Genomic DNA, 13,592 nt, shown 5'->3' with positions numbered 1-13,592 from the left:
AAATTCACAAAAGATCTAATGCCTAATTAGGTAATCACGTTTTCATCGAATTAATTTGAATAATAAAGCCCGAGTTTGTGTTTTATGAATTTATAAAATATCAAACACCACCCACTGTCGTTTCATTCCATGATGATAACCGGTCAATGTAAACCGCCCTTTATATGGACAAAAAATTAAAAAAGTTAAAATTCAAATATATTAATTAAAATAGCAATCTATCAATGTGTTCGTTAAATTTTTGACCACATTTTTGCTTGGTATCAGCAGCACAAAGGTAATGAAAGTCCACAGGCAAAGAAGGATGTGTATATTTACAGCATGAAAGCGTATATACACTCAAAAACCACATGTTTTGTTCAAGTTTTGTCCATAAATATTTCTTTAAAAAGGAATAGTTCAATCAACCTAAAGTGGAGGAAATTAAGACGGAACAAAATGTATTTTAATTCAGTCCATTAGTTCTTAAAATTACTGATTGAATCTAGCTGCAATTCTAGTTTTCCTCTGCTTTGCTGATTTATCCCGCCGGTCATTTCGCTCCAACTCACATGCCTGTAACAAGTCAGTCAACTTAAATTATCCCCATTGCAAGTTTCACCTTCGAGATTCCAGCGTTTTGGCTGTTACTTGAAACATCAGTTTTTTCTTGTTTTTTCCGCGGTGAATTTTCATTAACATTCTTATTCCCAGTGTTAAGATTCTTATTCCCATGAGTTTGCTTCTTTTTTAACGCTTGAAGCGGCACGAAATTGTGTGCTTTCGCACTCGTGTGCGGATTTCGACTAAAATTAGACTCGGGGTCCCTTCTACTGTAGTCCGTTTGGTGCGGGGGCGGCATTCTCTGATGCTGACTATGTCCACCCTGTTTGAACTTAAAATAAAAGATTTCGGCGTTTCTTTGACGATTTAGAGTGGTACCTGGTACGACTTATTCACAAAAACTTGGGATGGCATTTTGTTTTGTTGTTGGCGGTCTTGGACCCACTTGGTTGGGGGCACGGGAAATTCGGACGGAAGGCCCGTTTTTGCTGGCTTAGAACTCTTCTAGGAACATACTTTTAGTTTTATTATTTTTACGTAAAAATCTTACATTTTTTAGCATGTTTAAGGCATCTAGCGCCACATTTTCACTCGCTTCTTCCCGAGATTTTGCGGTTTTTCCCGATATGGATTTACCGCTAGGTAGAACAACTTGTGCAGCATATCCGTTGTTTTGTTCGAGGTAAAAATACCTCGGACAACCCCAAGCGTTTGACTGATAATAGCTTAATAAATTAGCGGTAGCGCTCGCCGCAGTCTAACAATTACATAAGCAGTGGAATTTTAATCGCAAAAATTGGTTATTTACCCCCATTTCCGGCTTTCGACTTGATGAAGTTGAACAATTTTGAACCGGCACATTTAATTTCGGATTACTCGATTTCTCGACATTATTATCAATGTTTAAAATCCGTTTTAAGAAATCAGTGTTTACCTCAGTTTTTGGCTGTAACCATTAAAATTAATATTTAATACTTGAAATAAATAACTTGCCTTGGCAGAATTTACAGTGTTTTGCGTAACATTATTGGGTCCCCTCATATGCCTGTTCTGATTGTTCATTTCTGTAGTTCTCTGCAGGACAGTGGGTTAGTTGGCGCAAAGCTCAGGAAAAAACATACCCAAGTGACTGCGTTTTCTTTATTAATCTTGGACCCCTGCATTTGCGTAAAGTCGCTCATGTAATAGAACGAATTTTTCATTTTTGGTTGATCGTAGGCAGGTATGGGCATTTGTGGCCTCACTGGATACTGGTTTGTGTTAAAGTGATTGTTTTTATACGGTGGCCCCATTAAACTAGGTTGTGCTTTATTAACCGAAGCAAAGGCAGAATTTTGCTGCCTGGCATACATATTTGTACTAATGTTGGTGTTTACGTTACGTCTTTCCTTAGCTAATGCCCTTAACGCACCTTGAATTTTTCAATCAAAGACGGAAAAGTTTCACCCTGAAATACCTGGCACTCCAGTTTTCTCCTCCATTTGCCTCCTGCCATAACTAATATTAATGAAAGAAATTTTCGACAGACGATAACCCCGCTGTTCGGAACAGTTCAAAGCCAATCCGCCCGCGAATGGTTTATCGAAAACAATATCATAGATTTCGTTTTCGTTTTTAAGGACGTTAGGTGACTTATGGATTGCAATGACGGTGCCTTTGAGGCCGAGAGGAACAGTAAAACCCTCACGAACATTGACAATTCGGTCAAATACTCGAGTTCGGGCAAGAGGGTCTGGGGCCAAATAGCCCGTCTGAATTTCAGGCTAAAATTATGCGGATGGAATTTTTACATCAAAAAATTGTCCGAAATTACCTTATACAGCAAATGTGGTTTAATTTGCATGACAATATTTTTGGGGGAATCTTTCAACTGATCGACTTCTTTTTCGATCTCCGCTACAACTTCCGGCTCCAAGACGGAACTTCCGCAAACACGCCTCTCAATATTGTGTACAGGCAACGACTTTAACCAAGTCTGAATGCTTTTCACCTTTTCGTCCCCACTGGAACATTGACAATAATTCTATTATTATTGTTTATAATTTTATTACTATTATTAATTATTAAAGACATTTTTTTAACGTCGCCCCGATTTTAGAGCAAACTTTTCCATTTGCTTGTTTTGTCAATGACAGCAAAACTATTTGATAAAATCGAAATATTTTGAAGAAAATTAATGTAAAATAATGTGGGGAATCGATTATCACGAGAAACTAAAATCTGTCAATAAGATTAGTCGTGAAAAAACATTTTTTTTAAGTAAAACTCGGCAATACTCACTCTTCGCCAAAAATCGCATCGGCGTCAAGATCGTCGTTGGAACCAGAGGCAAGAAAGCGAAAAACTTCTGGGAAATTGTTTATGTATTCCCTAACTAAATCCACAGCCTTACTGGTGTAAAACCAAACATTTTCGATTTTCCTCGTATAACCTGGCGTTTCCTGATTTTTCTTGCTAAATTTCATGTCCAAACCGATATTTACAGTTTTGAACAACCCCTCATTGGTCCTCGTTTGCACAAACAAAGAACCAGTAATTCGCGAAAACACGTAATTCGACATGGCCAACTGACACGCCGAATTTGCAAGACTCATGTAATTTCTCTTCAACTTTTCGTCGATATTTTGCGCTTTACTGAGGTCCGGTTCGGCTGTAACAGTCAGTGAGACTTTCAAATGGTTGTTCTTTAGCGACTCAGCACAGTCCACAATCTTTAAAGAAATAATTTAACCAAAAGTCAACAAAAAATTTATAAATTACTGTGCCCTGTGAGCCGTAATAAGGATTCGTGAGCGAAAAACAAATCGAATTGGGCGCAAATACGTCCGAAACAGTTTGAAAGTTCGTGCGAAGGTCGTCGTGAATCGCAATGTCAGTCACTATGCTTTGTAAGGGATAATTTGACTGGATTTGCGTGAATTGCCTCTCCAGTGTTGCTCTCATATTTGACGTAAAGACGTATTTTCGACCGGAGAGGAGGTTCACATGAACGAGAACGTCCGTATTTCCGAACTCAATACCCATTCGTTCCCTATAACTAGCAAAACGTGTAAATTTTGACCAACTTAAGCAATAAAAAACTTACTACTGCGACACTCCCTCTAGTTCACTCTCAAAGGTTGAATTTTTCGTCCGATCATCAACTTTATGGTTGTTGGTACCGGAAAACACGTACTTTTCTTTCCGATTCGAAATTGCAATTACTCTAAAATTGTACGATTATTTCGGAAAAAATCGCACACTAACTCACTTTGCTTCGGTGAGGTTGGGCCACCCCACCCATACGACCTTCCCTAATAAATCCAACGGGATGCTATCACCGGTGTACTTCTCACTCGGTAAAATCCTCAGTATTAAACTCTCGTTACGACTGGGCATTTCGAACACTTTAACCCTGGCTTTCTTGAACTTGCTTTCATATTTCAAGTGTTTCAAAGTGGGGAAACCGGGGTAGTAAACATCGAAAACTACACCAGGATATGCCCCCTTGACTAGCTTGTCTTTGGGGACTCTAATATCCTCGATGTTAACAGGGGTGCAACGAGCCCTATTTACAACTTTCGGGAAATAACTGGGCGGTTCGTAAACCCCCAAGTCCTCATCTGTGTACTCATACACCAACATCGGCCCGTGATTATTCCGTTTTGCCTCTTCGGGGGTCAATAATTCATTACACGGTTTCATGGCATTGAGCAGATTTTTCTCGTCGATGAAAGGCACAAGGACCACAGCTTCCCACTCCTGGCGTTTGCCGTTTAGGTCGGTTTGAAACTCCTCAGGGTAGTATGATTTGATCAGCGAATTATCATCAGTCATTAAGGAATGGTAACATTCCGGGAGGAGTTTTTTACTGGCTGGGGGCAACACAGCCAGTAATTGTTCGTAAGGTTTGAAGGGTTTTCCGAGCTCAAAGTCGATTTTCAAATCGGAAAAACCCTTAATGTCGGAGATGTAGGGCGAATAGTGGTGTGGATAAAACCACGACCATGAGCACACTCCGTTGTAGTAGTAATTCAAGTTCCATTGGATGGCACGGACGTAGCCTTCGGCTTGCTCTCGCATCACTTCTCGCGTCACCTCTTGGAACTCTAATTTATTACGATAATACTCGTCTTTGTAACTTTTGAAAGCCTCGTCTTCTTCTGATGAAATGCTACTTTCGAAGTCTTCTTCATCGGAAGAGACGGCCTTTGCATTGAAAATGTTCAATTGGGAGAGTTTTTTTTTAAACCAGGACTTACCAAACTATCGGTTGCTGCTATTAATTCAGCAAGTGCGGGGTCAATTTTTTTCTCCTCGCCGTTTTTAACAGGTTTAGACTAGAGTGTAGAAAAAATAAAGTTTACTAAATATTAAACTTTTCATATTGTAAAATAGCGTATTCAGTGAAAATCTATTACGTAACGTAATATTTTATTTTTAGTTTTTTCACGGTTTAATGGATTTCCAAATAACAATAATTATAATCATTTTTGAAGGAAAAAAACAATATTAGGTCTTCTTAATTAGCATGTTTAAAAAAGTACACAAACTTACAGTGTTTTTATGGGCTCTCAGCTAAAAATTAGACGGTTCCGAGCCTCTCAAAAAGCGAGACCAATAAAAATTAAAAAATATAAGAAAATTAAAACAAACTTCAACAATTAACGTGATGTTTAATAAAAATAACAAACCCAATTATTTTGGAAATAATTTAAAACTGTCAAAAACAAGAAATTGTTCTAAATGAAAATGTGCTTAAATGCACAAAACATAAAAAATAACACCATTTTCGAGCAAAGTCAACGTTTTCTCAGATTATTTTTAAAGAAATACCATGCAATAATCAACGTCTCTGTACGAACAATGTCATAATAAAATAAAAAACTAGAAAAATAATGATAATCATAATTTATTGGTTCTGGAGAAGCAAATTTAAGAAAATTTCGCTCTTTAATCTCAAAAACGTACTTAAAAGATGAAATAATCTAAGATTTTTGCAACTAATTTGGTAATTTTTCGGTTTATTATTCATGCAAAACAATTGCGTTTGCACCTGAAAGATGTGTAAAACGCTCGAAAAAGGCAAAATTGTTTACTTTTTTGCATTATTAGAATAACTTACACTAACGGGAAGATGCGCAGTTGCTTTTCTCCCAGTTTTGCGTTCAAAATACGTTAAATCATCTTGGATTTCCTCAAAGTTTTTTATATCTACATCTGCCAACTTTTTCATAAATTTTTCGAACCGCTCTAAATTCAGCGTTCCGGCTTCATTAATGTAGCCTACAAAAACGAATTACACAACATTTTGAGTAAGAATAACGAAAATAACCATCTAATGTTGGTAAGACTTCAATGTAAGCTTTATAAAGAACAGGTAATGCTCCATTAGAGATGTGCAAATTAGGCAAATTTGGTATAAAATCGTTTCCAACAAGGAAGCCCATCAGAATCTAAAAGCATTAATTTCAGTCACATTTTTCCAAAGTTTTAGTTAGTACCCAGTCGTCAATAATGTTTTCAATGTCAAATTTAATCTTATCTGAATCCTTCAAAGCCTCCTTGAGAGGCGAAAATTCCATTTCTAAATACTCTCGCATTAAAGATAAATGCAGCAGATAAAATCTTATCTCTTCAGGTACATTGCTTCGTTTGGCTTTTTTGCCAAACTTGACCTCTTCCCTCAACAGTGAGAAGTGGGGGTCATGGGTGCACAACCCCAACATAATGAGATCAGCGTCCAAGCCATAAAGACAGTGGCGCGTATTTGGATCATACCCAGGCTGGGACCTAATGTACCTTATATAATCCATGATCTTATGCTCCCCTTCGCCGGGCGTCTCATGCCCTGATAAAATTATTTTACACTTTTTCCACATATTGTCGGTTGAAACTTTAGAAACGACGAAATATTTCAACTGTTCGTGCAACCTGGCCATGAACTCAGTGCCAGGTGTGATACAATTTGAGTCAAAACGTTCCACGTCGGGCAATTTCTCGCCCTTTTTTTTCGCCTCAAGTTCCATTTTTTCCGCGTCTTTCGCCGACCGAAACCGGCGTCCCCTTTGCTGGTTCATTTTGGCTCTGGGCGCCACCCCGTCCACTGCCATGAAGAACACCTTTTGGGGCTTGATCATCCGGAATAAAAATTCAATATAGTGGAAAATGTCCGCGAATATCTTCTCCTCGGTGATTCGAAAGTGAGGGTTGTTGTCGTCCGGATGCGAACACATGTGGATTATGCCGTTCATGTCCAAATACAAATTATCAAAAACTGGGATCTGAAACCCAGAATGTGGACGTGTTGGGTGCTGGCTGCGGTTTACCTGATATTCTTTCACAAATTCACTCAAACAAGGGTAGCGTTCGCTTATGTATCTGAAAAACTTGGGAACCCCCATGATTTAGGCTTGTTTTCAGTGCGGGTCTCAACGTCGCTCGCAAACTCTAAGACGCATGTAAATATAGAGTGTGTTTGAATGAAATGAAAGAAATAATCCACCAAAAGCTCTATATTCAATTATGAAATGCTCATCACAACTCACAACAAAAAAGAAAAATATGTCGTTTCGAATGACAGATGACAGAAAACGTGGATGACCCTAATGTCGGCTTTACACGCCACTGGCGTAACCGTACCGCAACGTAGGGCAAAGCAAATTATCGCTTCAATGACTATTTTATTTGCAACTGCAGTTCAGAAGAAATGGAAATAAAACCAATCTCGTTATTTAAAATATTTATTGTTACAAAAATAGTTAACATAACAATAATAAAAATTCATGTTAAATGCATTTATTTCCGCCAAATAAATAAATAACTTAATGAAAAAACAATTAGGTATTCGAAACCTTTTGTCAGTGAAAAATTTACAGTACGTTTTGACGCTTTTACGTAAAGGACATAAAAATAAAACAAGACATAAATAGACGAAACTATGTTACATCATTGAAGGCACGTAGAAACAACCTAGTCAAATTTATGAGTGATAAGAGGGAACCTCACGATGCGCAATTGATTTCCGTAATCACAGACCACAGCATCGCGTAACAACATCAACTGTTTGATAAAAATATACGGTGAACGGCCTAATATAATCGTTCGGACACATTCACCCGACCTCACATCCCAAATAACTAGCCCTCCACTGCGAGCTGTGACAACCAAATGAGGGGCCAACATCAACACCTGGCTAGAAAAGGTCTGAGAAACGTAAATGGTGTTCAGAAGATGGCCTTGGAAGCGCTCCCAAACACAAATGCGGTCGTCAGAACCCAGTGAAATCACGTAACTCGCAGAGTACGTCAGCGATGTTATCGTACCATCATGGGCCTGGATGTTGTACATACAGGCACCTGTAACGACGCTCTCATTAAATTTCGGCCTACCACCAAACCTATTTACCAGTTAGAAGATCCCAAACGCAGAGCATTCCGTCCTGGGAGCCACTGCCAGAAGTCGCTGGACTGATCCTGTCAATGAAAAGACAGGTGATGGGGCCGCAGTGGCCGTGCAGCGTGTACTGGGGGCTGCCGTCCTCCAGTCGGAACACTTTAAGCGTGTGGTCTTGGCTGCCGGTTAAAATTCTGCCGCCTTCACAGTCGAGGCAGATAATCGGCTGTTGGTGTGCCTTAACGCTGAAAACTTTCAAACACCGGAAATCTTCCTCATCCTCGTTCTAAAAATCGTAATTTGGAGAAATATTCAGAGTTAAAAATGATAATTTACTTGTGAAATTAAATTGGTGTGATCAGGGACGGAACCAACTGAGCCAGTCCTTACGTGGGTTCTTCGGTATGCGCAAGTGAAATTCCAGTCAACTGGATGGCCACGGTTGTAAGTTTGTAATTGGAACATTTCCAAGGTGCCATACAATCGGGATGCGATAATTCGCGACCCCACGATTTTTAAATTGCTTATTCCAACATCGGTTCCGTCTTCAAATATGCACTGCAACAATAATTGAAAAAAATATTAACAAACAATTTTTTTTGCAATCTTTAATCATACTTTTTTAACTGTGACTGCTTTTTGTATTTACTGTACCACGATTTCAAATAAATTTCTCTAATCCTACCGCCCTTTTTACAAACCTGTGTAATCTGAACAGCAAGAGTTTTTAATCATAGTCCGAACTTGTGTATTTAATAACTCAAACAGTATGATTCTTGAAGTGATTCATCTACTGAGTACTGATTAATAAATAATAGGACATTTTTTCAAATTAGAGTAGTTTTTCCAATATCTAATTAATTTTTTGCCTTGTCGAGATTTCTTTCTAAAGGAATTATGAACTTTTTAATAGTTTTTTCAAATTTTACCGAACCTTCGACTATTAAAGCTTATCACAGAATTTAAGACCTATAACTCTATGGTCATCTTAGCCATTTTATCCTGAATTTATACATTAGTATAGTACTATTACACAAAAGACTGAGTAAAGGGATAATGATAAGAAATTAAAAAGAAAAAAAACAGTAAACAAATTTGAAATTCCATTTCAAACGTTTAGCAAAAAAAAAATGCAATGGCGCATTTATATTTGCGGGGCAAATAGATCACAAACTTCACGAGAACTCTGTGTAATACAATTAATAACTTTAGCAGTTTTTCCTAAAATATATCTGTTTTCACGTTTCGTAAAAATATTATCATTTGGAGAAAATGCATTAAAAAATTAATTTACACTTAATTACCTTCAACCTCCCCGAACTGCCCTCCCAAAACTCCAGCCTCCCATCAGCACACCCCAGAACAATCAAGTTCTCCAGATAGTCCATACACCAAATCGGTGAAAGTTTAGCATCACTACTATCAAATTTCGTGTGTCCATTATCACAAAACTTTTGATTACTTTCACTAAAACTAATCGATTTATTTTCTTTGGCCCTGTTCATCTCTTTCCGACTTTTAGCTTTCGGTAAATCGCGAACAAAATACAACTCTCGATAAGTTTTTAAAAAATCAGCTTTGGCATTATACGAGTTACACTGTTCTTTCACGTTTGAAAAGTTCGTATTAATCCGATGTTTGAGACGGGGAAACAGATAGCTCTCCCCTCGGGACGGCGGAGAGCCGGACTCATAATCCGACGAGTTATCATCGCACTCGGAAGTGCCACAATTCGACTCGAAACACCCCTGAAAGTACGCCTTCCTGTCCACATTGGCGATCAGCTCCCCGGTCCCACTATCCCAAACCTTCAGTTGCCCGTCTAGCGAGGCACTGACCAAATTAACCCCGTCTGTGGCCGTGCATTCGATCTCCTGTTGGTGCCCTTCCAGCACCACCGGCACCGCCTCCAACAAAACTGGCTCTTCCACGTTTTCTTCCCCCTTTTCGCTGAACCACGACGCCCGCCATTCGGCGTAGTTCCGGGAGCATATGCACCGGTAAAGCACCACAAAGGTGTACCCCAGCACCACCACGCTGATAAAGCACAGAATCGCGATCAAAATCATCGCGAAAACTGAGGTCGGGTAGAAGGGCTGCTCGGACTGAGGTATGGCAGACCTGGTGCCTGTCTCCATCCCATTGAAGTCAATGGGGTCCAGGGCGGCCACCAAAGCCTGCCACTGGAACTTCTCCCCGTATTTTTCGTTAGGGTTGCGCAAAAGCACCGCCTGCTCTGGACGTATCACGTGCGATAGCTTAATATTTGGCAAAATGGCAATGTATTGTCCACTCAACGACAAGTTGTATTTTCGCACAATAGACGACCAATGTTGAGGCGACAATTTCAACCACGGCTCGTAATCCGAATGCTTCAAATTCTCCAAATCGAACGTCTGGTTCTGATTGTAATTGAGCGGGCTGTGAGTAACATAACTCACTTTGTTTATGAACGAATTATTCGTGTTCAGCAACGGAAACAGCTTGATACTCGAGTAGTTCTGCTCCAAGCTAGTGCTATTTTGTTCGGCCACCTCGTGAAAATAACTGTTATTCAGGATAAAATGCTCGATGAAGCCGCTATTGTAGGCGATATTCGAAATCCAAATCACCATCAAGATCATAAAAGCGCGGTGGAAAAACCGCGTCCTGGTCCAAATATTCACAAGTTTCAACCGTTTCGGGATTTTTTTCTCTTGGGCGCCCTGCACCTGCCCTGCCACGATATTGGCAGGGAAGGAGGACAGTCGCGGGTGCGACTTCGATCGCCGAATACCGAACGACTTATCGTAGAAAACCTGGCTTTGGAAGAGACTGCTCCGAAAGCTCAGATTGTGTCTCTCCACCATGTTCTCCTTCCGCCGGATGTCAATCCCCAAAACCGTCGAGAAGAAAATCATCTGCATGAAATAGTCGGTCACGAGACCAACGACCGCAAAAATGCAAAACTCCTGGATGACCGCGACGAAGGTGAAGATCCCGAACGTCAAAATCGTGATTTCCAGGAGGAGGTTTTTGGTGATGGACCAGCCTTCTTTGCTCAAACCCTGCGCTATGCGGATTTTCACGTCGAGGTGGAGGGGCGACGAAACTATGCTTTTTGTTAAACATAGGACATTTTCCAAGCCAACTAGCAACACTAAATATGGAAATACAACTTTTCCTTCAAGGTTCAGAGTTAGGCCGAAGAAAAAACACAAGCCGTAGGTCATTGTGAGGCTTGCACACACGGTCAGAACGGAAGTAAAGGCCATTCCGAGCTTCGAGTGAATTAATTCGATTTTGCGAAACGAGAAATAAAAGTACAGGAACAGGATTAAAAACGCCAAAGTAATGGGAATGAACTCGACCAAGTTGATTTCACCGGGATATTGGATTATGAGAGTGTCGTTGAGCGTGGCAAAGTTAGCATTTGTTCCGTTTTCCAAATTTTGGTGTAAGGAATACACCGACTGCAGCTTTCTGCGCAAACCATGAACAAACCTGCAATACAATTTCAATTAGAAAGTCTGAAAACTTTCTATGAACGAATTATTACTTTTCGTCATATTCCTTGAAAAAAAGTGTTATGGCGTACTGAATGATTCTGTAGCGGTTTCGCAACGGATATCGTTTAATCCCGGTGTCAAACACCTTCATACCGAACATCATTTCCGTGATTGATGTTTTGCCTTTTTGGAAGTTCTGAAGTCAAAAAATTTTATATACATTACGAACAAGCGAAGCTCGTATTCTTACATGATGGTTGAAAATTGTGGTAAGTAGAGAGCTATCCTGCGTAAATTTGAGGACGTCCTGTTGCCACAAGTTAGCCGGCGACAGGACTAAACAACTATACTCCGGCAGGATGTTTTTGTAGTTTGATTTACTTTTCCTAATCGACTCGACATGTAAGCACACATGTCCCAGCGTTTTCTTCGTGGACTCATCCTGGTAATTTCTAACAGCTTCCAAAAGTTTAAAAGCCTCGTAAAGAGGCGCCCTGAAGGCGTCACCTAGGTGTAACTCGGGGCCCCACGGCAGGACCGTGCTCTTCAGCACAACTTGCTGAATGTAGCAAAAAGGTGGCACATTCGAGCTGGAATTCACGCTCGATGTCCATGTTTGCAAAGGCGAGTTTCCAGGGAGAGGCAAATTTAATAATGGATAACTGGAAATAAAGCCTTTATTAACATACGATATTCTATTACAACCTTGAATTGTTACGCAATGTTTGTATTATTTACCAAGAGAGCAGAGTTGCACAAATTGCGACGAAGACCAAAGCCCCGGGATATGTGCTACAAAACAGACCATGTGCGTAATAAAATTGGGCAACTTTCTCTTGAAGAGTTGAGCTTTTTCCACAGAAAGTACCCCTGGGTCGGGGTTCGTCCCCACGGGTGTTCATTTACTATGTTACGTTGGCCATAGTCGAAAAATGCAAAATTAAAGAATAAGTCACTTGAGAGGCGCTTCTTAACACCAAATCTATAAAAAAATACGAAATTTTAAAAAGCGTAGTATACAGGGTGGCGCCAGTTTCACAGCCACCCCAAAACCTAACAATGGCGCAATGTATATTTGAGTACTAATGCAGAATTTGGCCACTTTTTCTACTATTTCTTCCCAAAAACACCTTCGATCGATTGATTTTGTTGATTGTTTATTTAGAATACCTAACGGTTGCCTAACCTGAAGCATGGTCAGGTCGGAGGTGCAACTCGTGTCACCCTGTAGATTTTTTATTGAGCTTTATTTCGAGAAAATTCCTATTTTTTGGAAACAAATATCGCTAAATCTAGTTCTTGGAAGAACAAATTCTCTAATCTAAACAAGTGTTTTGCGAAGGAGATAACTCGAGGTATTTTTAACGCGAGGTAAAAAAAATTTGCTCTCGGAAAACAAGTTATAAAATATGTAAGTGTATCCAGTTATAATATATGTATTATCTTTAATAAAGAAAAGCAGAAGTCAAGGTTAATACAATTTGCACAATAATTATTATCACCAAGTGATTGTTAGATAATTCTTAAATGAATCTATTCAGCAGTTTAGTCCTTTATTGACCTACGCCTCCAAAAACCAAATAACCTCAACGTAACCAATTTCTACGAACTTACGTTACACTGGGCATTGACAAAGGTCATATAAATCATAAATAACGGAATGGCCAATCTTAATCTTTTACAGTTAAATCTGTGTCTAATCACACGATAATAACTTTTATTAATAGATGATTATGAATCATTTATCTTAAAAAGAATGAATTAAGAATCTACATAACCTACAAAAAACATTACACCAGTTTACGGCGGTTCGCAATAAGAATATCAACTTACCTTTGATACTGTCATCGTTGCCGACTTGATTTAATTCAATTACCAAGCATCACAATGATTTAAACTATTGTTTTTATTACAAAAAATTGATAAACACCTCATTCATACACTTGAGGATGACGAATTACGAAAATACACGCCGCAGGGCGCAAGCCTCTATTATTTTTTATAAATACCAACAACTACAAATAAGAGTACACATGTAATTTCGCATGCAGAAAATGATTGGCTGCAGTGAGCGATTACTGATAATCATAAGCTGAAGGTGGCACTAGTTGCAACACACAGCCAACTGCAAGTTTTTATTAATGTGTACTGTTGGTTGCCTGCTTACTACGGTTTTTTTTCAATAAA

General features: G+C 39.3%; 2 protein-coding genes across 5 annotated transcripts; both read right to left on the bottom strand.

Annotated features, from left to right (window-relative positions):
* Positions 1-295: 295 nt before the first annotated feature.
* Positions 296-7,119, bottom strand: pcm (pacman). 4 transcript variants are annotated; one of them, XM_008195528.3, is made up of 18 exons: positions 6,852-7,119; positions 6,027-6,806; positions 5,858-5,978; positions 5,648-5,808; positions 4,785-4,862; positions 3,794-4,731; positions 3,629-3,748; positions 3,304-3,580; positions 2,824-3,254; positions 2,357-2,546; positions 2,000-2,306; positions 1,665-1,954; positions 1,537-1,617; positions 1,352-1,489; positions 1,094-1,300; positions 922-1,047; positions 602-865; positions 296-555 (listed from the first exon to the last, which is right to left on the bottom strand). In XM_008195528.3, the coding sequence occupies exons 1-18, from the start codon at positions 6,924-6,926 to the stop codon at positions 472-474; spliced, it is 4,668 nt and encodes a 1,555-aa protein (XP_008193750.1). In that variant the 5' UTR covers positions 6,927-7,119; the 3' UTR covers positions 296-471. The 4 variants fall into 4 exon arrangements, with proteins under 4 accessions (XP_008193750.1, XP_064213039.1, XP_008193748.1 ...); XM_064356969.1 differs by having other exon boundaries at positions 922-1,044; XM_008195526.3 differs by having other exon boundaries at positions 602-874; positions 6,852-7,118.
* Positions 7,120-7,251: 132 nt separating this feature from the next.
* On the bottom strand, positions 7,252-13,478 carry SCAP (SREBP cleavage activating protein). The gene is made up of 8 exons (XM_008195529.3): positions 13,239-13,478; positions 12,144-12,387; positions 11,656-12,067; positions 11,456-11,601; positions 9,222-11,400; positions 8,254-8,475; positions 7,930-8,203; positions 7,252-7,880 (listed from the first exon to the last, which is right to left on the bottom strand). Exons 2-8 carry the CDS (start codon positions 12,305-12,307, stop codon positions 7,495-7,497), a joined length of 3,783 nt encoding a protein of 1,260 aa, XP_008193751.1. The 5' UTR covers positions 12,308-12,387; positions 13,239-13,478; the 3' UTR covers positions 7,252-7,494.
* Between the last annotated feature and the right edge of the window lie 114 nt (positions 13,479-13,592).

Source organism: Tribolium castaneum, chromosome 5 (genome assembly GCF_031307605.1).
Source record: "Tribolium castaneum strain GA2 chromosome 5, icTriCast1.1, whole genome shotgun sequence".
Lineage (NCBI taxonomy): Eukaryota > Metazoa > Arthropoda > Insecta > Coleoptera > Tenebrionidae > Tribolium > Tribolium castaneum.
The sequence above is the reverse complement of the archived record's forward strand: the minus strand, read 5'-3'. Positions and strand labels throughout refer to the sequence as shown.